At 45.0% G+C, this 27,887-nt stretch overlaps 1 protein-coding gene across 1 annotated transcript in view; it reads left to right on the top strand.

Moving 5' to 3' along the window:
* rgs3a (regulator of G protein signaling 3a) overlaps positions 1 to 27,887 on the top strand; it is a gene marked incomplete at its 5' end in the record, with an annotated part of 161,894 nt that overhangs the window by 105,433 nt on the left and 28,574 nt on the right. Inside the window, one exon of the mRNA XM_080846896.1 lies at positions 1,393 to 2,304. Within this exon, the coding sequence (XP_080703022.1) occupies positions 1,393 to 2,304 (912 nt within the window). The remainder of the gene's footprint in view (positions 1 to 1,392; positions 2,305 to 27,887) is intronic.

Below are 27,887 nucleotides of genomic sequence, written 5' to 3'. Positions count from 1 at the left end.
TTATCACAGCAAAAAAAATGCTCATTGTCTCGGCGCCTCCATGTATGTATTTATGTCCTCTGGAGTAAAAAACAAACAAACATGCCTTCCTATGGGCATTCCTTCACTGACATTATGTTCGGTTTAACTTTAAGGTTAAACGCCAGAAGGGTCTTTCCTCCTCTATTGAGGATGGCTTCTGCAGGATGATGTTGCACAGCCAGTGTGTGCTCAATATGAAATGATTGAAAGATATGAAAGATTGCCAAAGCAATCTCAGGGAATAAACATTTGTAAATGTCCCTCTCATTGCATTCCGTAACCCTCTTAAGTGCTAACTGTAAAATGCACCTCTGCATTCTCTGGCTGACGAGTGCAAGTTGACCCGTTCTCAATGTAACCACAAACTGCTGTTAGAAAAGCAGTGTTGGCATTTATGAAAGAATCAGTTACCTGAGCTGTCAGTGTGTGTGTGTGCGCATATGTGTGTAGGGTGAGGCTTCCTCAGCAGAATTCAACCCTGAAGGGAACATTGAGAATAGCTAGGGTGTCTGACGTGGAGAGCTGGGGTGAGTGTGTGTGACCTGAGACAGTGTAGGATGTTGCTGTTCTATGTCTCAATGAGGCTATTTCTCCACAGTCTCTGGAGCACCAGAGTGTGATCTGATGCGCTTTTGTAGGTGTGTTTTTCTCCACATCACGCACTTACCTTAAGGGAACTATAGAGATAAGTCATTGGCTAACCTCCCTGGTGTTCTATTGCAGCCCATGTTATCCCTTATCCATATTGTGAAGCAGCTGCACTCCTACACTGCCCCACACCACCCCACCCCACCCCACCTCACCCCTACCCCCATGCAGAATGTAAATACACTTCCTCAGACAGTCTCTGTGGACTGCTGTGACATTCTCTTGTTTGGTGTTCTGAAGCAAAGGCCTCTCTGCAGTCCCAGACTCCCTCTGGACAAACAGAGAAGCTGTTGGCTTGTCTGTGTTGCTTATTTTCTGCTGATGTGGACATTGCTGTTGGGCTTACACAGTGCTGACATTATCCCCCGTCTCGTATTGTTGCATTAGTAGTGAGGAATGTGAGGGGAAAGGCGTGCTGACTTATTATAGAAATTAATACCTCTTCTCACTGCTGGCGGTCAGGAATGTTTGTTTTTGTGCGTGTGTGTGCGTGTGTTCATATCCTCTACAGTGACGGGATAGATTCTCAGCTCCAGATAATATTACTTTGATAATATATATTTGTTTGTTTGTCTCAGATCAACACTGTGTGTTTGATCATTCTTTGGAGCCCATTCTCAACTTCAGTCTTGATGAATGGTATGATCATTTTCTGTCTGTTGATATAGTTCTGCTGAATTAACACAGGTTGTGTGTGTGTGTGTGTGTGTGTGTCTTCCTCAGATGCTGGAGCCTAAGCTTGACGAACCGTGCTACGTTGGGGTTGCCCAACGGGCCAGCGATGACGACCCCTCCCTGAGCAGTCCTTCCGAGCCCCCCTTCCCTGCCAGCCCCCAGCCCAGTGACCTGACCTCCCTGGGGGGGTCCTGCACCCCCCTGGACGAAAGCCTGAAGGTGCCCCCCACCCCCCCACCCTCCACCGAGGGTGAGGACGGCAAGAGCACAGAGGGTGACCAGGAGAGCTGGCGTGGGCGCGAGGAAGAGGAGGAAGAGGAGGAGAAGGGCTTCAGTGCCGCAGAGACAGAGCGGGCAGAGACGGAAGACGAGGAGTCCATCACCGGGGCGATGGGAGGCAGAGGAGGAGAGGGACAGGGAGAAAGTGACGGGGACGGGGCGATGCTGGCAACGGGCGGAGACCCCGAGGACAACATCTCTGAGGCGCCCGACACGAACGCCCCGCCGTCCTCTTCCTCATCATCCTTCATCATCCCGGAGCTGCGCCTGGACCGCTCCTTCAGCGCTGACGCCCTGTCCTCCCCGGCCACCGACGAAGAGTACGACGACGAAGAGGACGAGGATGAGGAAGATGAAGAGGAGGACAGCGACGACGCCTACCTGGAGCGCAGCGACAGCAAACGCCGCAGCATGGTGGAGCAGTCGTCCACATGCGAGAAGCACGGCGCCGGGGGGCTGAGTGTGCAGAACTCTCTGCGGCGACGCACGCACAGCGAGGGCAGCCTGCTGCAGGACCCGCGCACCCCCTGCTTCACCTCCGACAACGCCATCAACTGCCTGGACGCCGGCGGAGCCAACAAGGGAGGCTGGAGCCTGCCCTCCCCGAAGACCCTCAAGAAGGAGCTGACTAAGAGCGGAGGCTCTATGCACCAGATCTGCATGCTCTTCTCTGGCAGGAAGGTGAGTGGACAGCAATCACGCACACACACACACACACACACACACACACACGCAAACACACACACATACACACACACGCACATACACACAAACACACACACAAACACACAAACACACACACACAATGCACTCACAGGTGTGCACATATTCATACTACATGCATGTTAACACAGACATGTATATTTGCTCATCCATACACACACACTTTATCTCTCTCTCTCTCTCTCTACCCCATCATTCCTCTCTGTTGATAAGGGAATCTGATATACACTCAAACAGACACGCACACACGCACATGCACGCACACACACACACACACACATTCTCTCTTTCTCTCTCTTCATCCACAGACATGAACATACACACCTTAACTCTACATGTTCCTACTCGATCTCGTACATGTTTGTTATCGATGTCTCCACGTAGCCTTAACCTTCCTCGAGAGGCAGGCTCTGGAAAGGCTGAATTGTAATTCCCTCAGACAAGGCCACGTAAAGGCCAGATGCTAGCCTGAGGGCCCGCTAGCCCTTTAGCTAAGGGTAAACATGAGGACATGGCCCCCCTAATCACTCCTTCTATTTCTGGATGGAGCAAAATGACACTGTGCTAAATGTTGTTTAATCAGAGATCCTATTAGATACTGAGTTAAAGAGAGCGTGTCAGTGAGTAATTACTGGGCCTTATTCTGTGGTGTTAGTGCAAACAGCTCAGAAAGACAGCGTAGCGAGGTGGAGTGTGTCCTAGAAATGAGTAGCATCGGCTCAGATTCAGTTTATCGCGAAATGAGATCGGCCCCCTAAGGCTTAGCAGTGGTCGCCATCTAGTGGTGAAATGTAAAACATTAACTTTGTACAATGATGAATATTCTCAAGGATCAATGAGTCCTCAAGAAATATTTACAAACACAAATATAATCTTCAACTACAGTTCACCACCACACACAACTTTCTTGAACTTCTATTCCTTTAACATGTATTTTACCTGTTGATAAATACAGTGATGGCATCTTAAATTGTAAGCAATACAGCTCATTCAAACCTGAATGCTACCTAGTTTGACAAGCAGATGAAGAATATTTTTGTGCCTTTTGTATCAAAGTTATGGAAATGTAGAAATTCATATTCAGTAGTAATTGTTGTTGCTCATGCCACAGATGTGTTATTTTATACTTTTCCACTGGGGGGCGCTAGATATCTTTCCCACTAACTCCTCTTAACACAAAGAGCACCGGGCTCTCACTCACTCTAGCGCTCTCATTTTCCCTAGTGACTTAACTGAACTTCTTTTGTATGTGTGTGTGTGTGTGTGTGTGTGTGTGTGTGTGTGTGTGTGTGTGTGTGTGTGTGTGTGTGTGTGTGTGTGTGTGTGTTGGTAGCGTAAGAACCCCTATGATATTTATGACATTTTATAAAATGTAATAGTTTAGCCCATACTGTCATTAGTTTTTTTAATCTATGACAGGTTATCAATATTTGTATTAAGGCTACTATGGTATTTACCTTTTAAGACAATTACTGTGAGAAATAAAGTAGTGCCACATCAGCACTAGAGAGACATAATATTTGCAATCATGTGTTTATGAAACGATTATGCTGTGTTTATGTTGAGTTGGATATTATTGATGACTTTACAGACCATGTGTGTGATGTTTGTTTAACTGTGCTTTAACATATTGTGTGTGGTGTGTGTCCAGTGTATGTATGTGGGGTCTGGTGCGACTGGAATTTGTACGTGGCGTGTGTTTTTTTGTTTGTGTGTGTGTGTGTGTGACAATGTTTTGATGTGTGGTGTGTGTGTGTGTGTGTGTGTGAGAGAGAGTTTGAGTGTGAGTGTGTGTGTGTGTGTGTGTGTGTGTGTGTGTGTGTGTGTGTGGGGGGGGTGTTTCTGACTTAGCTGAAGCAGGTTTTTTTCCTGACATACACCTCCCTGATTGCAGAGGAGAGGAGAGAGTGTAGTGAGAAGAGAGGAAAGATCAGAAGAGATAATTATGAAGGAGTATAGAGGAGAGGAGAGGAGGGGAGGGGAGAGGAGAAGATAAGAGAGGAGAGGGGAAAGGGGAGTGAGAAGAGGAGAAGAGATGTAGGCAGTGTGGATGGTCTCATGGCCCAAGGAGAGGACAGGAGAAGGTGATATGAGAAAAGAGGAGTGAAGAGGAGAGGAGAGAAGAGGAGATGAGATGAGATGTAGGGAATGAGGACGGCCTCCTGGTCCATTTTTGGCGCCTTAAATGGCATTCTGCTGTCGGCGGAAGGAATGCTCGTCTCCCGGGCCCCGTGTTAGTCTTGGCAGAGGGGCGGATGGTTTTACTACCTCTTGGCATGGTCGCCCCCTCTCTGTTGTCTCTCTGCAGCTGCGTGTTTCCACGTTTTAAACGCGCTGTCTCTCCACAGCACAAAATCTCAAAACACTATCTCCTCACTCAGCATACTCCTCCTGACTCCTCTCTCTCTCTCTCTCTCTCTCTCTCTCTCTCTCTCTTTCTAGCTCTCTGTGCATGTGTGTGTGTGTGTGTGTGTGTGTGTGTGTGTGTGTATGTGTGTGTGTGTGTGCATGTGAGTGTGTGTTTGTGTGTGTGTGTGTGTGTGTGTGCGTGAATGTGCATTTGCATGTGTGTGTGTGTCTGTTGATGCTTTAGTCTGCCTGACCCAGTCTCCACAGAAAGTTCTGTGTGTGTGCGCACTCTTATGTACACGTGTGTGTGTGTGTGTGTTTATTGTTTATGTGTCAAAACCATTAGCACAATGCGAATCCTTGTTTAGCTGCGCTGCCTGTTGCTTTCCTACAATAAACGCCAGTGACATCTGAACGCTACACGGTGGCTGTGGAGCTGCTCGCTAGAACCCCTGTCACTGCACCCAAGTGAGGTTGTTATGAGTCCAGTTTCATAACAGTGTCAGTCTGAACGTTTGTAGACATGCGGAGGTCTTAGCTTTCAGTCAGTGGCCAGAGCGGCTTTGGGTCGGTTTGAGTGTTTTTGCCAGGGTGATGTGCCAGTGTGTTTCCCCCACACTCCGCACATTCCTGGAGGCTGTAACTTTTCCTGATGCCCTGACAGAAGTGAGATGTTGATTACTACTCTGGAGCAAACAGCCAGCTTAAGGACTGCTGCTCCTGTGCAAAAACAACTCCCCTGGAGGGTGGACCTGACAGCAGCCGTTTCTGGGGCCAGGGCTCAGCCCGATCTGATCCAGGGTCAGTGGCTCTTTGCTTCAGCAAAGGGGGAATTTTAAACATTCTAATAACGGAATGCATTCATCAACAATGTAAGATTCTAAAATTCCACACACAGTGTCTGTGTGTGTGCTGGTAGAAGTTCAGTTAATGTATGTGTAGGTGTAGGTAAGTTTTATCCTATGAGAACGAGCCCAAGATTAGTATACACTGTGTGTGTGTGTGTGTGTGTGTGTGTGTGTGTGTGTGTGTGTGTGTGTGTGTGTGTGTGTGTGTTTGTGTATGTGTTACCAGTGATTCGGGTTGCAACATCACATAGTGATCCCCGAAGAGGGGCTCAATCCATCTGTTTCTCAGGACACCACATTCGTGACGACACAGTTTGTGATTAGGCAATCCACCTCTCTAACAATTCACAAGTGAAGATGACCTTGTGCAAGGCATGCATGGATGCAAGGGTGGAAATGAGTGATCTCTCCTCCTCCACGTCAGAAACCCAGTTTCCCTGCAAGGTTGCCTTGACAGTTTACCCCTAGTGGGATTTACTGCAGCCTCTAAAACCCTGACCTCGTCTGTCTCACCCAGAGCGTGTGTACAAATGGTAGAGCCCTTTGGAAAAGCACCATCCATCAGCGTAAGGGTGTAGACTAGAGGGGCCGAGACGGAGCGCAGGAGCCTGGGCCGCCACGCCCGTTTCCACCAGAGTGTTTAGGAAACTAGGCTGGCATGCTGTTGGCACTCCCACGCCGTAAACATCTTAACAAGGCCTCGGAGAAGAGGCCATATAAAAACTGTTAATCTGTTTTATCTTGTTGAGCAGGGAGCATGCAGTGGTGGAAAAGTTCAACCTAGCAACAAAGTGTTGTTCTGTCAATAATGGGGCTAGCCTTGTGGAAGTGTCTGACTTTCACCAGGCTTTTAAAAACCGTGTCAGATAAACTGTTTCATTTCTTCTAAACTGTTATCAATCATACCAGCCCTGCTTATCATTTGCATCTGCCTATATATTTATTTAGTAATTTGATTGATTGATTTGATTGGAGCTCTCTATAGCAACACATTGTCCATGTGTCGTTTTCATAACTGGCCTCTCCATGGCTCCTTTGTTGGATTGTGTGAATTGTAGTTTTAACTGCTGCACAGTTATTGCTTCTATAGCTGAAGTTCAGGGGCAGTGAGAGACATAGACCTGAGGAGATTGTTGATTTATAAAAAAGAGCCGGTTCAGTTCAAGTGAGCAGCAGCTTTTTCTTGAAATAAAAAATAGAAGGTTCAGTTCAAGTGAGCAGCATCTTGTTCTTATCTTCTTCTTTCTGGTTCTGTTTCTTTTCTTTTCTCACTTTTTCTTCTCCTTCTCTCCTCATCCTCTCTCACCTTCTTTTTTCGTCTCCTCCCTTCTTTTCTACTCCTTTTCACTCCTACCCTTTTCTCCTCTCCTCTCCTCTTTTCTCCTCTCCTCACAGTTTAGTATATAGTTCTGTCTCTCTCCTCCTTTGCAGAAAATAGACTGACTCTCTGGTCCCTCAATGCCCCTCCGATCCGATCCTCCCTCTCTCTCTCTCTTTCTCTCTCCCTCTCCCTCTCCCTCTCCCACTCCCTCTCCCTCTCCCTCTCCCTCTCCCTCTCCCTCTCTCTCTGTCTCTCTCAGGTGCTCTCTCTTTGTCGTCGGAGAGCCATGAGGCTCCCAAACGCGGAGGAGAAACAAGAAACGCTACGAGAGTATGAGGCAGCAGAGAGGCCACCATGTGGCAGCCAAGAACTCTGGGAGATATATCACAGACTGACCCCCTCATGCCTGTCAGTTGGTTTTCCACTTCCATTCACACTCTATTTTCCAACGCCGTTCATCACGAGGGACACGCCGCCTTTCGGACACGCCAGACACTGCAGACACACCCTCTGCAGTGCAGAAAGAGACAGACTTACACACACACACACTACAACATCACTGTCCAGCTCCATAAAACACAGCCTAAATCAGTAGTTACTCTGAACCGGCTGTTTCTCACGTCATAGTAGCATAGGTAGCGATGTAGCTTCATTTGTTTCATGTTGGGAAGCACTTGCTCACTGTTGCCTGTCCATTGGTTAAACTGGTTCTTATTTCTAGTACCCGTGCAGTAATTGATCTCATCTGAGCAAGGTGCATTGTGTATCGTAAACTTTAAGTGTCCACGTGAACGAGGTAATGTCCATCGTGTAAGAGGAAATGTGCCTAAAGAAATACTGCACAGATACCGGACTGAATCCTATGTAAGAGACCTGGTCATTTATTGAAATTCTGTCTGTCAATTATAAATATTGGGTAACTGTTACATACATTTCTGAGTTCCTCATTTGAGTGTATGCGTATCCGTGTGTGTGTACTTGTTCATATGTGTGTGTGTGTGTGTGTGTGTGTGTTTGCCTGTGTGTGTTTGCTCGTATGTGTGTGTGTAACAAACATAAGAGCAGACAGGAATATCCCACAGAGAGAGACGAAGCCCGTAGACAACTCCATCTGACTTTATAATCTCCACTAGGCCCTGTGATAAATAACCTGATGCCTACGTTTCTCGTAAGTGGCTATTTGGTTACGCAACAGTGCTGGTGGGTTTACTGGTCAAAAGTGATGTAAGACCTAAAGAGGAGCTGCCTTAACAATGCCAGTAACAACATTAGGATGTCAGTGCTTATAAACCGCAACCGTGTCTCGCTCTAAGCCCAAGCCTTTTTATCACCTGGAACTGCAAGCACAGGTTCATGCATTAAATGTCCAAGCCCTACTGCCTTTTCTAAATGCAGTAATTCAAAGGCCTAATTGGTATTTCGATGTCTTGACAGTCTGATTGCAGAGCTGTAGTCAAAGATTTGTGTGTTATGAAACCAAAAATCGATTATGTTAGCTATTTTACGCTGTCACCCCTGGAAGAACAGAGAAGAGTGTGTGAGAGACACTCAAATTCGGCCTTGAATGGAACAGAACAGTGCACTTACTCTTACACTACTTGTGCCTTCATGTGGTCGTCATCATTACATTGATGGATAGAGAACATTTCAGTCAGTGGGTCTCAGCCAAACCCAAACCTCAAAGTTTATTTAATCTAAAAAATATGATAATACTGCGAAAAACGAAATATTACTACAACTCTTTTCGGTGACAATGAAGTCTCAGTGTTAAAAAGTCACATTAACATTTACATTTAGTCATTTATCAGACGTACAAGGGAGAGAACAGTCAAGCTAGGAGCAATGGAGACCTAGTGTAACAATGAATACTACTTTACAGTCACATGACTAATGTTTCATAACTCATAGAATTTATAAAGTACTTTTGTTTATATTGAGCTCCTGTGGGGAAATAGTTTTGACACTCTGATGTGGGCTCTGTTTAGATGGGAAATGGTGTTTTGGCAGGAGTGATTTCCTTTGATTCGCAGAGGCAAAGCCCTTTGTGCAAACACCGGGCCTTCCTCTAAAGAGAAGTCCAGCTCTTCAGCCAGGATGGACCCTCTGGCATGGTGTCCAGATGGAGAGATAGCTGCTGATGCCTTGGCACCAATGATGTTGTCCTCCTTGTTTAAAACCTTTCTCTCACTTAGTGTCCCTACGTGCTGTCTTCTTCAGACACAATTATTTGATAAACACATAATGTCTTTTTATATATATTGTCATAGAATGGAGCAGTATTAGTGGTAGGATAAGTTGTTGATTGGTGACATTCGGGTCTCTGCAATATATACATTTACTGTTGGTTGAAATGTTTTTTTTTTTGTCAGGTTTTATAATAGTTTATGATCACACAGCTAGACTACATTTGCCAGTTATGGTTTAGATCTAGATCTACAGACCCATGGAGGAAACAATTTTGAAACAGAAACCTACATTGATATCTACATCCTTTTAAGGCTACTTAAGTCGTCCAATGTTAACTGATTTTCCAGGTAGACTGGCTAACAACATCTTTAAAAGTGTGCATTGAGCATTCAATATGGAAGGGATCATGTATAGTCCGCCAGTCAATATTGGACCGGACAGGACAGACAGGAACCCGACGCGCAGGGGTCTATGTAAGCAAATATCAGACATTTGAACAGTTCCATTCAATTCAATGGACATTCTGAGGACCCGTATAATAACAAGTGAAACCAACCTTTTTAATGTTCGTCTTGTACATGACATCTGATAATACTACCATGGAACATTCTTGTTCTTTAGCAAATCCTATAATGGTAAGGTTAGGACTACATAGTTGACTGTAGTAAATCTTTCTGATGCTTTCGGAGAAAACTGTGAGGCCAGGACTCGAGTCCCTGCCCTGTCTCCACTCCCCTGACTAAAGCCCTTCTGGAACACATCACATTTGGTACCTAAAGTGATCTCACAGTGTGTAAACAGACCCCTAAAAATAGCCATGAACTATACATGTGCTTTGGAAAAGTGACCAAAAACTAGTACAAGTGCTAAAAAAACAAGCACTTGACAGTTGTACGTAATGGGCCAAGTCCACCATCGATAGCTAAATGGTCATGTGCCCTCCTGAGTACACTTGAATGGTGCAATGTGCATAGGGAAACCTAAAGGCTAACAGACAAACTTTAACACTTTTCCTTCTGTTTATACCCTTAAAGAGAAGCTCTAAGAAGGTCTCTGGTAACGAGCTTTCATATAATTTCATACTAAAATGGCATAATGCCCTTCAACATGCAGGGTCAAATGTAATGTATTTTTTCCTGTTAATGGTCCCATAATTAGGTATGTTAACACACTGCTCTCATATATCCAATATATCATCAAATCAAATCAAACTTTATTTGTACGGCGCATTTCATACACAAAGGTAACACAATGCGCCTCACAGTAGGAAAGAAAGAAAAAAAGGGGGGGGGGGGGGGTTACAAATACTTGTAAAGAGACATAGATAGATAAATAAGTAAACGTTCCATAAATGTAAAATAGATACATTTTACATGATAACAGGGCATCACATGACAATATATAAATATAAAAATGAACATGAATGAAGTTGACCTGTATGGGTACTGTCACTGATATAGCGTGGTAGAATAGCGATATGCCGTGCTTAGGCTCGGTTCTCAAGGTTCCGTGGAACGTAACAGTGGAGCACAGGGATGCTTTGGCTGGGCAGCTGGACAGTACAAAAGATCGCCGGGTGGAGTCCCTTGTGAGTCAGTCTATCTGGATGGGTCCCGTTCACATCAGGCCTATTTGGACGAAGAACATGTAAATATTTGGCCCACTGTGTAAACACAACAGTGTGGACATTGCTCCATCAGAGCCCATTGTCCTGTAGATACCTGACTGATTCAGTCATGGCTTGTTTACGCTCTTCCTCATTTAATGGTCAATGTTTGTAGTAATTACCTTCCTGCTCTTAGGCCTTTTATTCAGGGGTTGTTTGCTGTGTGTTTTAATGGGCTTTCATGACCACTTCAGCTATCATCAGCACTGCAATATGTGGTGATTTGTTTCACTCTGTCTATAAACATGGGCATTAGTATACCATCAGGTTTTTTTTTCACTGTTAAAATGACCCCTGTAGTTAAAGACATGAGCTGGCCTTTGGAAATGTCTGTGTTTACCATCACTGGTCCGGTAAGGGTTTGATGGATTGTTTTTGTGTGTGTTGTGTGTTTGCACAGAATGGAAAGATAGTTATTGGGCATGTAGCTCTAGCTATACGAGTATGGGCGGAGCCCCCTGACAGTGCCGTTACTGCCAATCCTCTTGCTGCACTGCAGCCCAGTGAAGAACTTGAGTATACCCCCCCTCCAGAGCGGGGCTACCCTACTTGAGGACCTCTCACCCCACAATCAGCTCCCACCACCAAACACTGAAGCTTTAAGGTACTCCCAGCTCTGCCAATACTCGTATAACTAGTTACATGCCCAGTAACTACTATTATAGTTAGTATGTAGTCCACCTTCTAAAAGTTCCGCTAGTGTCTTAAGGCTAGCAACAGCGACAAGGACAAGAGGCATACCGAGAATTCCCCCAAAGGCTCAAAAGATGCTTCGCAAAGTACCACGGAGAGGTCCTACTGTGGCACCATAACCTGCAACGGTGGCCTTAACCAAAACCACCCTAGGCGTAGACGTAGGCGTCCTTCAGGTCTATTGACACATCGCCTGATTGCACTGCCAACCAGTGCTGATGCACCGTTAGCATCCTGACTTCCAGGTAACGTAGTCATTCGGGGCCCGGAGATCCATTGTAGAGCGCACAAACTTTATGCCTGGATTAAAACCCCCTGTTGCTCTCTGAGTTCTGACCTCGCACGATGGTGCCCTATGACAGCACGTCCTTATTCTCCTGTGATAGGACAACCAATGCTGTCCCTGGGCAGCGAAACCCCCTCACTGGTAGACGCGGACCTATGAGAAGACTTCTCACGTCTGCCTGATAGTGACGTCAACAGCCGTCAACTCAGCAGGGCATACCTGCTTGTCATTCATGGGCTGATGGCTCAAAATGCCCACATACACCTTATCCACCAGTTTCGAGCTGCTTACGCTTGGTGGGGAGGGGTCACTTGGATCAAAGTGCTGCATCCTCTGGCTTCAACTCTGTGATGAGCACAGTATACACTGGAGGGCGCGAATACATCTGGCCAACCGGCAATGGCTGTGCAGGGCAAGAAGCAAGCGGCTGGAAAGGAAGCCTTCGCAGGGCCTTTCCAGGAACTATGGGCGAATTCTTGGAACACAGGAACACAACCCGGGGCCACCGCAGACGGTGTTGGGGAGCGAGCTCTGGCCTAGAAGCCAAATTCCAATGGCTTGTCTGGGTCTCTAGTGGCAGTGTGTTGGCATGCAAGCCCTTAGGCCGATGAAGCATTGCTGGTGGAGGTGCCCACATCTTCTTGTTGGGACAGCCTGGCTGGTGGGCATAGAACTCCTGGCTTCACCATTATTCTCCATTGCCATAATCATTTCTTCGCAGAGCTGATGTCTTAAATGGAGCTGGTTTTGTGGGTTAAGTTAATGGCACCCGTTCCAGAGGGGGGCGGGATATGCAAATCCTTCACTGGGCTGCAGAGCAGCAAGGGCATTGGCAGTAGAGGAGCTGTAAGAGGACAGAGCCCATACAAAGAACAACATGTACTCCATCTCAGACTGTTATATAAGATCCCTGTGGATCGGTGCAGGAGGAAAACTTCGTCACTGTGTGTTTTTCATTTCGTGAAGTGTTCTCTTGCAGGACTTTGGAGAAAAAGCCTATTCGTGTTTCCCCTCCTAGTTCTGCTCCTAATCTCTTTGCTCATCCGCTTTTCTTGGTACGGCGCTCCATGGGTTGGTTCTGCCGCAGTCTTCTTGATGAAGTAGCAGGATCACCACGGCGACAGGCATGATGGATTCATCGAAATAAAAATCTACGATCATAAACAGCAACACCATCGGGTCACTAGCTGCCAACGTGGATCAGTTTGCTGACAGCCTCACAACCTTTAGTGGCATTAGTGGGCCCACAAAGGCGCCAACCGACAAACAGATTTAATATGTGTTTACCCTGATGGGTTTAAACCCTAGAGAGTCTAAACTGAATTCCTCACTACAATCCCCCCTGGAATGCACCCCCCCCCCCCCCACCACCACCACCACTGGAAACCTCAAATGTCAAATGTGAGAAGCAAAAGAGCTGCCATCAGTATCATATGAGACTACACATTTGAGGAAAGACTCAACAGTTTTTTTTCCACATTACTTATGAAAAATGTTCATAGCTGGCTTCCTTGCCCGTAAATCTGCTACATGAGCCTCATGATGGCAGCTAACCTTGGAGCCGGCCCAGACACACTACAGGCAGGCTTCCCAGTCCTCTGGGCAGCCACCAGTCTCCCCGCTGCTTCCTGTGAGTCCCGTCTCAACGTGGTGTGGATGGCCTATTATGGAGACTCTGTCATCTGTCCTCCATCCTCTTCCTTGTGACACGCTTCTATGCCAGGAGGATCAGTCATGAAGCATGTTAATTCAGTAACCGCAGATGCGGTCCTGGTGCTGTGTGAGTGGCATTAGTGGTGCTGTGTTTGGGGCATTAGTGCTGGATCGGTCACTCAGCCCTCCGCGCCCAGTTACCTTGTTGTGTCAGAGCACATGATGTGGGCTATAAATACACACTGAATCGAGTGATTATGTGGATGAAAGGGGACTTCGATGGCAGGTCACTGTCGGTTGGACTGTGTATGTGTGTTTGTATGTGTGTGTGCAGGTGCATGTGTGTGTGGGTGTGTGTGTGTGTGCAGGTGCATATATATCTGGTATGTATGTGTGAGTGTGTATGCAGGTGCATGTGTGTGTGTGTGTGTGTGTGTGGATGTTTATGCAGGTTCATGTGTCTGTGTGTGAAGAGGCCTCCGCCAGAGTGAACATACACACTGGCAGGGCAGGCAGGGGCTAATGATAAACACATGAAGTGCCCTCACTGCCCCTCGCAACCCTCTGCAGCTTTTGCACAATGCCAGCAGTGAATGTTACCCTGGAGATGGGGAGGAGGGGGGGGGAAGTGACAGAATTAGCAAAGGAAAAAAGAAGCTAAAGATAAACATGTCTTACAGTATTGGTGTGAACTGCAAAAGGAAAAGGAGAGAGAGACAGAACACGTATCCCAAGGGCAAGGATGTTTTTGTGTGTGTGTGTGTGTGTGTGTGTCTCTGTGTGTGTGTGTGTTTGCCTGTGTGCTTGTCTGCCTTTGTGTTTGTGTGTGTACGTGTGTATATCCCTGTGTTTTTGTGTGTCTGTGTGTGTGCCTGTAAATATCTGTGTGTGTGTGTGTGTGTGTGTGTGTGTGTGTGTGTGTGTGTGTGTGTGTGTGTGTTTTGTGTGTGTGTGTGTGTTTGTGTGTGTGAAAGAGTAAGAATGACAGCATGAGAGAAAGTATTTATAAAATTTTAGAGAGAGAAATGAAGGACAACGAGTCCTCTATCCCCTCTTTCCCCACATTCCTGGCATATGCAGGCTTCCTGGCACAAGCAGTCTGTGGCTGATAGAATGAGCGGAATGGCTGCCCGTCGCTGATAACTCTAATTGAAGAAGCCGCTGCCGTATCAGCTGGCACTGGGTACATGCAGCCAGCCAGTACGCCTGCCAGGGGGCTCCTGCACAGCACGCAGAGTCCTGATGGTACAGCTACTGTCACACTTTGACCTTCAACTCACGGAAACCCTCCAAACGAACCCACCAAACGTGGTCAATTCGTACTAAACACACACACATTTCTGACATCGAAGCCACTGTGGCCCCGACCTGGCCAAAGTGAGAGTCAGTCTTTGCTGCTGTTTGACATAATGTTAGCTCGAATGGGGCAGTTATCATTAGATGAGCACAGAAAGTACATTGTTGCACGCCCTTCCAGGGAACAAGCACAGATCAGAGTTGGAGCTGATCAGTACTGGGAGGGGTGAATGAGGTCAGATCTAGCAGCCTGTCAAGTAGCTGTAGCATCCAAAGCATGCTACCTCATTAGCCGGTGTTCTAGTGTCTTAGTATCAAGTGTACTAGGTCACAGTGTTTTCCTCCCAGAGCATCCAAACTATCCTACCTGATTAGCAAAAGCGATGCCTTTTCACTTCCTGCTATGCTAGTTCACTGTGCTTGCATTCCAATGACATGCCTTTAGCATCCAAAGCATGCTGCCTAGCTACAGCAATGTCCTCTCCTTAGCAACTCAGCTAGGTCACTGGGAGACACATCTGTAGAAACCCAAGCTGGTCTGGCTCACATCTGTCACGTATGCAGTGAATCCATTTCAGACCTAGCTGCTAGCATGATAGTGAAGTCACTATTGATTCATTGGCTCCGTCATGCCAGACACACAGGGAGCTTAAAGTCAGGCAGGTATGAGAGTGTAACTAACGCATGTGTAAACAGCAGGTTTGACTGTAACTGGCTGCTCTTGAGGCCAAGAAATGATTAGAGTCCGCCAATTTCTACACGTAAGCCCTGCTAATATTAGCTCTTTTGTTAAATCTCTCTGTCAGACCTTTTTAGGTCAGATTTGTCACGTTTGGCGGACATTTCCAGTCATTGTCCTACGATTATGTCGTGCTCAGTTTTCCATTTGATCATATTCTTTTTTCCAACACACAATTACACGGACTCAATGACTCACAATACAGGTGTTGTCACTCTCTGTATGTAAACACACACTCAAACCTCAATATTTGCACATCAGATACACACACAATACTCTCCAGTGGACTCTCACTCATACACTTGATATTGACAGTTATGCAGATGTAGATCCAGATCCCGAAATACACACTCTAAGGGTGGCTTTACACGACAACGCTCCCGGGTGAAAACGACAAAATATTTTATCAGATGTGCCTTTCGTTTAGATGGCGACAGCGTTTTGAGGGCTTAAAAACGCAAAAAAATGAACCCACCCTCCAGAGTGGAAATCTTAAAAACGCTCCACCGTTGCGTTCCCGTCTAAAGGGTTGAAAACGCAAAAGTGTGCTCTGAGCTGCTCACGCTGGCTATCCTGGCATACGCGTTGACATCATATCCATGTGCAGTACAGCCACACAACAACAAACATGTCGGATTATTTCCATCACTCGGAGATTCAAGCTGCCTTGATATCCAGGAGTCATTTCAGCAAATAAGCCGAGTAATCACAGATAAAACAGAACAGAGAAGGCGCATTAATTACACTAGGTCTCGTAGCTAGACTGTTCTATCCCTTGTAGCCTACGTCGCTTTGGCCAAAGGCGTCTGCTAAATGACTAAATGTAAATGTACACGAACACTGCAAATGTAAGTGAATTAATAAATAAATAAGCTCCCAATCGCGTTAAAATAGCCATAGTGGAATAGAATGGACACATATACATCCTGCAGTACCTCCACGTCTGCACCGGTTAAGTTCAATTTCACACACTTTTGCGTCACCGTCTGCATACAGATTTCCACCCAAAGACTCCCGTCTAAACGCGAAATTAAAAGTGGGAACGCAACGCCACTTTTGCAATTTGTGTTCAGATCGTTGTCGTGTAAAGCTAGCCTAATAGACCCCCCCCCCCCCCCACCCACACACACACACATGCATGCATGTACAAACCAGTTCCCAGCCAGAACTGTGCCATATCCACTCCATAATCAGCTGTTATTAAGTGGTGACAGGCTTTAAATCAGGTCAGACATGCGTTAAGCACCCTCGTTCTGAGACGTCTGCAGACTAAGGGCCTGATTTACTGATTTACTGCGATCGCACATTAACGCACAGTGTTTTTGCACATTTTCCGTGGTATTTATCAAACCAGATCCGTGCTGGGCAATCTGTGTTTACTCCGCCCTATAGGGCCTGATTTACTAAGATTGCGACCGCAGCTTAATCTGCGCCTTTGCCAGGCGCACATTAACGCACGGTGTTTCCCCGCATTTTCCATGGTATTTATCAAACCAGATCCGCGCTGGGCAATCATTATTTAGCGCACCGTTAAAAGACGGGAGAAATCGCCTGCAATTTACTGCCACCATGGAGATAGATATATTGAAGGAGATTGATATATTGGTTCACGTTCGCTCAATCACTGAACCTGATTCAATGTTATATTGTTGTTCTGCCCGCCATCACCTACAGCGAGATGTTTAAAAGAACACGATTATAAAGAATATGCTATTGGTGGCATTAATGCATAAACTGTCTATTATAACAATATAGATGTGTACATGGCAAGATTAATACATTCTACAAGTGACATGGGTTCACTACAATATATAAGTGAAGATAAAAATGTCATGGACAGATCTAGGGTATTTGGCTACCACGTTAGTAATGGTCATGTTGGCATCACATATGACCTGGACATTCATTGAATATGTGTGCTTTCTGTTACGGTTAATGTGTTCGTGTATTGGAGGTGGGACTGTTTGCATGTGGGTGCAATCAATGGCTCCAATTACGTTCGGAAAGTTTAATTTCAGCTATCGTAGTGGGGAAATGTATATTGACCAGTGGGCCGTAGCAATGCGCCAAGTACCTGGGTGAATAGTTGGTTGAGTGAAGGCTGAGACAACAACTGCAGATGCTATAACTGCTTGAAATTATCCGGAGGCCAATATTTGCAAATGTTGCCAGGAGTTTATCAACTGATGGAATGGAATGTGAACGCCGGGTGGAGGGTTCGATGTCGTCTCTGATCTGGTCCAGTAATTGAAGTATTGCTGGTGATTAACCTGTACGGTCTAATGATTTGTGGATCGCTTAACTGAAAAAGTGTTATACGAGTTGAAAAAATGAATTCTGTGCGCTCTCTGTCTTCTTTCTTCGCCTTGCTCTTATAACTGCTGCCATATCAACGTTTTCAGACTCAATGGAAATGCGCTTCCTGGTTAAGACGTGCTTTTATGAGGAGGAGAATTAGCCCGCAAATCAGAGACGTGCGCTCGCCAGGCAGTTTAGTAAATACCACGCAATACATCATTAGGCGCACTTACCTTCACGCCCAGGTTACCACCCATGTTTCGATGCCATCCCACCTGTTTGCAGGTACACACCCATAAAGCGTTAATATGCGCCTCTACTCAAATGCGCCCCCTTAGTGAATACCGTTTTATGTTTACGACCGCTATTTTATGCCTGAAATGGGCGCAATCCTGTTAGTAAATCAGGCCCTAAGTCACATATTTGTGAGCAGGGAAATCCTCCAAAAACCTAGCAAATTTAATCCACCACTAATGAACCTCCACGTGTTTGTTAGTTTGCCACTAGTTCACAATTTAGCAGTGAGGGTATTAGAGGAGAGAAAGCATGAAGGAGTGTGTGTATGTGTTTATATGGGTGTATGAGAATGACTATGAGTTTAAGTGTGTGTATGTGCTTGTTTGTGTGCATGTGTTGGTACTCTGAGTTTGTGTGTGTGTCTTTCAATGTGTGTGTATTGCATTGTCAGAAGTTGCACAAGCTGCCCTTCTCAGGAACAGGCTGCATTTTTCTTCCTTGTTGGCACAGATCCATGTGGCATTAGCTGTGCCCAGTGGCATTAGCTGTGCCCAGTGGCAGTAGCAATCCCCTTAGTGGGCCATGGCCTGTCTGTAAGAAAACACAGCTTGGGCTCTCACACACACATGAACAGATATTCATTTACATTTAGTCATTTAGCAGACACTTTTATCCAAAGCGACTTACAAGGATGTATACACATTTTACATTTTTCACTGATGGCACAACTGCACATCAGGAGCAATTAGGGGTTCAGTGTCTTGCTCAAAGACGCTTCGACAGGTAATCGAACTAGCAACCTTCTGATTACTAAGTTACTTCCTGTACCACTGTCGCCATATTCATGTCTGTGTGTGTTGTGGGTCTGGGTATGATTTGTATTTTTGAGTGTGTATGTGTGTGTGTGGGTATAATTTGTATTTGTGTGTTGGTATAAGTTGTATTAGTGTGTGTATGTGAGTGTGTGTGTGTGTGTGTGTATATACTGTATGTGTGTGTGGGTATAATTTGTGTGTGTGTGTGTGTGTGAGTGGGTGTGCATTTCCTTGCTCTTACAGTGCTTCACCATAAACCATGCTACAAACATTCTCTGATTTATGCTGAAGGTTGGCACTGGACACAGTCGTCCTGCCACCGTGTGTTTGTACACATCACCGCTGGTTGAAACACGGTGGTGCCATTTAAACTGGGCACGATGGTAATTCTTGGGAAATGTGCCTCATGCCCCTTTTCCCGTCAGTCCTATCGCTCATAAGGTACGGGCATCACAAAAAGCCGTGACCACACCTCTGCTTTCAACGTGAGTGGGACACCCACCCCCCCCCCCCTGAAGCCGCGCCAGTGCCCACAGCAACAATGTGTTTGACGTGGGTAGAGATCATATTGGGGCACAGACCATTTACCGCTCCTCTCTCCTCCTCTTACAGTCTATCTCTCCTCCTCCTCCTCTCATCTACTCTCTTTTCATTCTTCGTCCCTCACTTCTTCACCCCTCTCATGATCTTTTTGCTCTTCTCTTTTGCTCTCCTTTGTTCCTTCTCTCCTCTCCTTGTCTCCTCTCCTGTCATCTCTCTTCCTCTCCTGTCATCTCTCTTCCTTTCCTCCTCCTCTCCTGTCATCTCTCTTCCTCTCCTGTCATCTCTCTTTCTCTCCTCCTCCTCTCCTGTCATCTCTCCTCCACTCCTGTCATCTCTCCTCCTCTCCTGTCATCTCTCCTCCTCTCCTGTCATCTCTCCTCTTTTCCTGTCATCTCTCCCACTCTCTTGTCATCTCTTCTCCTCTCCTCTCATTTCAGGGAAAAGGAAAGAGAGACCAAATGGGATGCCTAAGACTGATGCTGTTTATTTGTTACTTATGACAGCGGTTGCTATAGCAGTTGTGTGTTGTCCTGTCTTGTGTGTGTTTGTGCGTGAGAGAGAGTCACTAGGGGGACCAGGCCTGAAAGTACTGACGCAGGCCATAGCGTCACGCCTTTTGTGTTTATAAAAGCATCTCTGCCTCCAGAGCCAAACTTCTGTTCATACCTGGCTCTGTCCCTCGTGCTTAGGGCGCACAACCACAGAACAGGCACACAGATGGATACCAAGGATGGCTGTGTGTGTGTAGGTGTATGTATGTCAGTGTGTGCGTGCCTCTATATGGTTGTGTGTGTATGTGTGTGTGTGTGTGTGTGTGTTTGTGTGTGTGTATGCGTATGCGTATGGGTATGTGTATGTGTATGTGTATCAGTGTATGCATGCATGTATATGGTTGTGTGTGTGTGTTTGTGTGTAAGTGTATGTGTATGTGTATGTGTGTCAGTGTGTGCATGCATGTATTCAGTATATAGTGCTATTAGGCAGAGTTTGCTGGACTGCAGACTGTAATGTTTTCTAAACACAGGTGATCCAGTGGGACTTGCAAGTGTGTAATTTCACGGGTGGTATGAAGTCACGCTGATAGTGTGTGTTTGTGCATGTTTGCGTTTGTATATGTATGTATGGTGTCTATGTGTGCATGTGTGCTAGTGTGTGTATTTATGTATGGTGTATGGTGTGTGTGCGTGTTTGTCCATGTGGTGGGGGAAGGGTTTGTCACACTCTCAATATCTCTGTCCCTCCCTCTTTGTATTCCCTCCCTCTCTCTCCCATATTCTCCAACTTCTTTCTCTTTCTCTCTAACTTGCTTTTTCCCCTCCTCCATTTCTTTCTCTCTTTCTCTGTCTCCCTCTCACTGTCTCTCCTTCTCCTCCATCCCTCCTTACATCCCTATCTCCCCCTCACTCCCTCCCCCTCTCTTTGTCCCTTTTTCTTTATGCATTACAGGCTTACAGTAAAAAACAGCATGCAGACATCATTACAGTAAAACACAGTGCCAGTCATCCCCAGTACAGTCCTATTTCAGTCCTTTCCTTCCTGGGGATTTAAATGGCTACTGACCTAAGCCCTGGTTCTGCCGTTGCCTTTGTATAAGGCATTATGTCTATGTAAGTTTCATCTTACTCATAAACCATGTTTCGTTATTGGGTTTCCGAGCTTAAACCTGGCCTGGCCTTAAACCTTACATTTAGGATTAACTGACCCAAAATCGTATCCGGAAGAACCTCGTATAAATGTCTGTATGACGATGAAAATGAAATTATTGCTGGTTGAAAATCAATCCCAGGGTCTCAGACTGTGCCATAAGTATAATCGTAGAGCTATGAAGTGCTTGGTAATTATTCTTAATATCAATGTATGTTTTTAATTAGATGTCTTTTTGCTTTTTTAGATGTTGGTTGCTATTTTTAGTTTTTCCATTTTGCACATTTCAAACCAGATCATACAACCATTGTTGATGAGATCACACCTTCATGACTAATGGCCATTGTTTGCTCAAACTGTGATTTATTGTTGTGAAGCTGATGGCAGATGTTTGTTACGGAAGTGCTGGTCTGCAAAATGTTCCCGGTTTAAATATATCGGAGCAGTATAAGGACAGCTGCTAGACAAGAGACGTATTTGACACAAACACTCTCCGGCGTCCTGTTATTTGGACATGCTGCGTCTCCACGCTTCTTCTGTGTTGCCTCCTTGTGCTGACGGGACAGGAGAAGACTGGGTTATCACAGAGAGCATCTGCTGATGTGTTGCATGTGCAACTGATTCCGCTCAAATCATTTAGCGAGCCCCCGGCGGACCTGACGCGGTTAGCCTCTGATTTCATCTTTCCAATCTAATTTCATGACTCCAATTTCATGGTCTAATGCTAAGTATAGACCTCAAGCTCACGAGGACTTCATGAGCTATGGCTATGGTCAGTTTAGTGAGTGTGGGACACTTTCTGTCAAATAAATAAGTTGCCATATGCGACATGTATGCCACAGCATTAACAAAATCAGACCCTTACAGCATCCTGTAAATAGAAAGACATTGGTCAAATTGGCTACAGTTGCTATCCTTCATAAGTAATTATTATTTGTAAGTTAGCTTTACAGGGGACAAGTATGAACAAACATTAAGTAATTTGAAGTGCTGCAGTTACTGTAATGTGCTTCCAATTAACCTTAAACCTCTGTCATAAGATGAACATAACTTTACCATAAACATCAAAGTCATTTGCTAGATTTCATGACAGATTATTGCCAGTGATATAAACCGTCATATTGCCTTTAGCTATCATTATGTTTTAACCTATGCCAGCTTGTTAGCATATGACACCTAAAAGAGCTGTCGTGTAGCATGATAACTGTTCCATTAACACACACTTTCATCACAAACAGTGCCAGTTTATAGTGTCTTACACATGACATGATAATTACATAGTTGTGTCAGTCTCATGGCGTTAGGTAGATGTAAAGTGTTACCATCAATACAAACAGTCCGAAAGGAGAAAGGTTATTAATATTTGAGCTCAACATTGAGCTTAATTTATTTAAATGTTTTAGCACACATACAGAGCAGACGGCTAGAAGACCAGAGGGAACAATTTACTGAATTTGACAAGAAGTGTTTTGCGGACCTCACCTTTAATTGATGTTATTGAATACACATTTAGCTCCTTCCTTGACTTGAGCAATGCTTTGACCCCGTGACCTCTCAGAGCCTCCTAGACTCCTCAGAAATGTCTCACCCTCTCTGCCACCCCACTGGGAGGAATTCTGTTTACTGAGTGTCTGCAACTGAGGCCTTTTCCTGGTAAAGCATGACCCCCCCCACACACACACACACTTCCTCCCTGACCTGTGCTACCGTAATGGGTGACCCTAAGTCCGTCCTTTCCTAGGTCTTACTGTATTCCGAGAGGCAGTTAAGAATGCAGTGACGGAAGCGTCTTGTGTCTGAAAATACCTCTCACTGTTCCACAGACAAAGCCCCCCACCCATGTCTGAAGACATCTGAGACGTGGGCTCATTGTTTGAGTGGATCAATGTGTCAATAATGCCACCTTTGGTCAGGAAATGTGCAAAGGTCGGAAATGTGACCATGCCTTAAAAGGGCTATGTGTGCAAGATTTCGAACTCAGAACCAGCAGTATTGTTGTAAAGAAAATTAATTTTACCTATGCATCATTTACAATACACTTTAGTATCTATTTGACTTACTGTATGTGTTGCTGTATGTATCGCAGCCTGTTGATGATGCAGTGTGTTTTTCAGATAGGAAACGGGGGGTTTGGGCTTTGTTCAGGAACTTCCTGTGAGAGTAGGAAGTGTTGACAGGCACGGGAAGTCTCCAAGTCCCGACAGGCCCAATAATAAGCGGAAAAATGTCTGTCAGGAGGCGAGATTATAATCACACACACACACACACACACCCCCACACACACACACATACACACACACACACACTCACAGAGACCCGCACATTCATCATTCAATAAACAGACGGTGAAGTATTGTGTGTCTATTTTCAACCCTTGGTATTTAACACATACTGGGTGAGTCATTTTTCTGTCCCGGGGGTATATGTCAGGATAGGGCTTTGACTTTATGTGTGACTTTGTGTCTGTGTCTGGTTCTCTTTGTGTGTGTGTGTGTGTGTGTGTGTGTGTGTGTGTGTGTGTCTTTTTGGCTCAAGCTAAAACACCCTATACTTCAATTGGGAGGATGAATGACACTCCAAAGAGATAGATGAAGAACAATGAATCCTCTGTGAACAAGGAAAAATGTGTGTGTGTGTGTGTGTGTGTGTGTGTGTGTGTGTGTGTGTGTGTGTGTGTGTGTGTGTGTGTGTGTGTGTGTGTGTGTGTGGTGTGTGTGTGTGTGTTTGTGAATGATGCTTTTGTTAGGAATGGAAAGTTATTTGAATACAAAACAGAATCAAACAAACACGTTTTAGACTGTTGGACTAATCAATCTAATCCGATTTTATTATCTGACAATCAATTTTGATTTGAATGGGGTTGCTTATTGTCTGTTTGCAGTGGATGGATAAATATAACTACAGATGCATTTCCGCATGTGTGGTTGTTTAACAGCAGCAGAGTATTGCTTTCCCTTGCCAAGCAAAGGACAGATTATATCAGCATGATATGCTGGACTAATACACAGAAGAAACGTTATGCTGATTTCAAACATCGATTAGCATTATGCTGGTAGCTTGCCAGCTATGTCACCTGCTATGTGAAAATGTATGGACTGTCTGTTGCTTGCCAATCAAAAACATAGTGACTGACATGTTGAATTTCATAACTGACCTGTGCTGCAGTGGGTAAAAGGTGGTGATACTAACGTTGGTGCAACATCGTTATTTGTTATTGTAAAAGTTAGCGTACGCTAGCCGTTAGTGTTAAAATGCACAATGTAAGCTGTAAACAAGAACGATAGTGCCCTGTTTTGCTTTACACCGTTGACAGCTATGATTAGCTGGAGTAACATGACAAAGACATCAGCTGAACTATAGACTGTTATTAAACTGCATTGGTGGTGGTATCTTCACGTATTTGAAAATTACAGCAGATGAGCAGTACTATGTTTGGATCCGTTTCCTGCTCGCTCCTGAACCTTAACAATATGTCTCATAAAAAAGGTGAAGGTCAGATATTTTGCAGCTACTTTTGTCCAAATTGACTTAGAAAAGCATCCTGCTTTAATTGGAATTGAATCCTGGTCTACTATTTAAAAAAGCAGTAACGCTATCCACTGTACCATGATATGTCATATACCAGAACACCTTTGGTGTGGTTCAAATGTAAGACTATAGAGCACAAAGTAATCTTTGTTGGCCAGCTATTGGGGTTTTTCCATCTGCTCTTTTGGCTGCGCCAGACTGTGCTGGGCCAAATGTGCATTTCCATTACAAGTTGAATGTGCCAAACTGCACCAGGCTCATTTTGGACCCTCTCCTGAGCAGGGCCAAACCGCTGGAGAACATGACTCCTCTGTGAACGAAGAAAAATGTGTGTGTGTGTGTGTGTGTGTGTGTGTGTGTGTGTGTGTGTGTGTGTGTGTGTGTGTGTGTGTGTGAGTGTGTGTGTGTGTGCGTCTGTGTTTAGAAAAGTATACGCTTCATGATTCTTTTGTTAGGAGTGGAAAGTTTTCTATTTGAGAACAAAATAGAATTAAACAAACAAATTTAGAACACTAGACTTAATCGCATCTAATCAAATTTTATTATCTGACATTCACCGAGTCTGCCTATAAATGCAGCGAATTATGTCGGAGATACTATCTCGTTTGTGATTGGCTCAGTCAACATTCAACGCTTACCATAGTGGGTCTGTATTTTGGTAGTAACTATAACAACGATAAATGTAAACTGTCCAATCGATATTTCTACCACAGTAAGTATGTTTGGACAGACATTGAATAAACTAAATAAACCTGTTCTCTCAAAGTGACAAGTGGTATGACCTCAATCAATTACATGGTTAAATAACCTTGTTATCTTGAGATCTTGCAAACTGAGAAGCTAGCTTACATAAAATTAGAAACAGCTATCAGTTTAAGCAATTACCAAGAAAGAACCAAGCAGCCTCCGCTATCTTTGATTTAAGAAAGAAGTTATAATCTGGAAACTAAACAAGTTGGTTTCTTTATTAGACTAAACCCAATATTTCCTTTGTGGGCTAATATATACATAGCTAAGTACATGTACGGCAACTTGTTATAAATGGAGGATGCTAACTTATGCTTTGCGTTATGGAGTTATTTGCCTTCACATTTTTGACAAGTGTCGGGACACCTCAGCGGCCTTTATCCCTTACTTAAAGACACACCCTGAGCGAGTACACACTGATATATGGAAATGCAAATCCAGGCAATCCTTGATCGACGAGCAAGGCTGAGCTGAACTGTACAGAGCGACACCGTTCATATGGAACAAGGTCATATGGGCGCTACCCCGGTCTACCTACTGTAGCCTACAGCTGGGCAGTGAGTTATCTCACAATAGGGGAAGTATATTTCAATAAACACATTTAATAAACAATTCAAGCTTAATCTATCTGCACAACTTGGATTTAGACCATTTAGGTCATGTGAAGCTTGTAGTAGTTGTGTAGTTTTTTTTTGTATTTACCTCAAAGCCTTTCGCCTAGCAGCCATTTTGGTTAAGTCACATGTAATCTGGGATTCTGAGCTCTACTTTGCCCCAGAGATGCTGAAACCGCAAACAAAGCTGACAATCAGGGTCCTGAACCCATTTAAGGTAGACAACGTTTAAGGTATAATAGTGATACAAAAAATTCAGGGTAATAAAAACCAAACAAACAAAAATTGTTTGATGTTAAAAATAGTTTTCAAGACGTGAAATCTGAAGTCAAATAAAGAGTAATAAAACATAGGCTCACTCTACTTATCTGAGAAATATTTTGCCTTTGCCTTGGGTGACATGAGACAATGGTCCCTTATTGCTTTTGGAAAGCATACTGTGTGTTCATATTCAATGTTTATTTTGTTTCAGAGGTTACCTGGAGGCTACGCTCTGCCCCACCACCGCACAAGACGGATTTGAAAACTCTGATAACAATCTAGAGGGCTCGCTGCCAACCGCGCTGATCGCTGATTAAAAGAAAACAAATTTGATCTCTCACTGAGTCTCACGTCAAAGTGATTGTTTTCCCTATACTGCCTAACATGCCTGCATGCTCATATGCATTAACGCACATACATGCACAGCCACATACACATTCACACACACGCACGCACACACACACACACACACACACACACACACACACACACAGGCATACACACACATACACACACACACAGGCATAAACAGACACACACAGACACACACACAGGCATAAACACACACATACACACTTTGGCAAGAGAAACTTGCTTAACCCAGATATCAAAGCCCCCCCCCCCCCCCCCCAACCCCCATCCTTGAATTTCAATGGTCTTCCGGGCTCCCCATTGTTATGTGTGGGCGAACCCAGGAGATTGGCTATGTGCTCAGGATCCGAGGCCTCTGGAAAACTCACCTCTGGGGCAACAATGTCAGGAAGGCTCAATGAGTAGTTCGCTCAGGTGGAAAAGGGGACAGACGATAGAGAAAAGAGAAACAAACAGCCATCCGATTGCCTACCGAGAATGTAATGACTTTAGGTGGAAGTCAATGCTTTTGGAAGTGCACACAATAAGAAATGAGTTTTGCTTAAGAGAGACACTTCAGCTAATTTATGGTCGTCAGTTTACGCAGAGACAGAGACAAGGAGAGCCCTCTCCGTCGTTGCAAACCCTATCTGGGCACCTCTCCGTGGCCTGACGTGCACCTCCCAAATTATGTAACTATCTGTGACCGTCAATCCGTCGATACATCGCTGTTTACCTTGTGGGTAGTAGCATGCTAACATAAGATAGCTGGCTCAGACACCTCGCAAATCCCCTCAGACGTATTTTTCAGTTACAATAATGGGGTTTTTACATTGCACAAGAGTCTATTTCTCTGTAACTTTTAAAAAATCTAAGCAAAAAAAAGTCAAACAATCAACTTTTAGGTACATTAACGACCATCTACAGCGCTTTGTCCGCCATCTTTTTTTAGATTGTTTTGCGCACCCACAACCGTCGGAGAACCAAAAATGTAAACAAGTCCCTCGAAGCAACCTTGTGACCACGCAGTAACGAGGTCGTAGAAGTATATTTCGGCCTTTAGGGGTTGGGAGGGCTTTTCCCTTCTCTGCGTGCTCTGCATGCTAGTGTTGCAGCGAGAGAGACGCTGAGAGCTGGGCATGGCATTTCTTACTTTTTTCTTTCATTCTTTTCTCGGCTCGGAGTGATGGTGTTGGAATCGAATGATTGAGTCAGCAGATGTGATTATACACCCGAAGAAAGAGGGAGAGCACTTGTTTCTCCAAGTGTGTGTGTGTGTGTGTGTGTGTGTGTGTGTGTGTGTGTTTCTTTTTCTGGAGGAGGAGTGTGTGTGTTGATGTGAAAGTTGTAGCCCTCAGAGAGCTGTCAGGCTAATCCAGCACACCTCCTCAGAGTGCCTTCACTTCATGTTTGACCATGTCACCCAACACACTGCTGTGTTTGCATCGTCCACACCAACGCACCC

Source organism: Sprattus sprattus (genome assembly GCF_963457725.1).
Source record: "Sprattus sprattus genome assembly, chromosome: 11".
Lineage (NCBI taxonomy): Eukaryota > Metazoa > Chordata > Actinopteri > Clupeiformes > Clupeidae > Sprattus > Sprattus sprattus.
The sequence above is the reverse complement of the archived record's forward strand: the minus strand, read 5'-3'. Positions and strand labels throughout refer to the sequence as shown.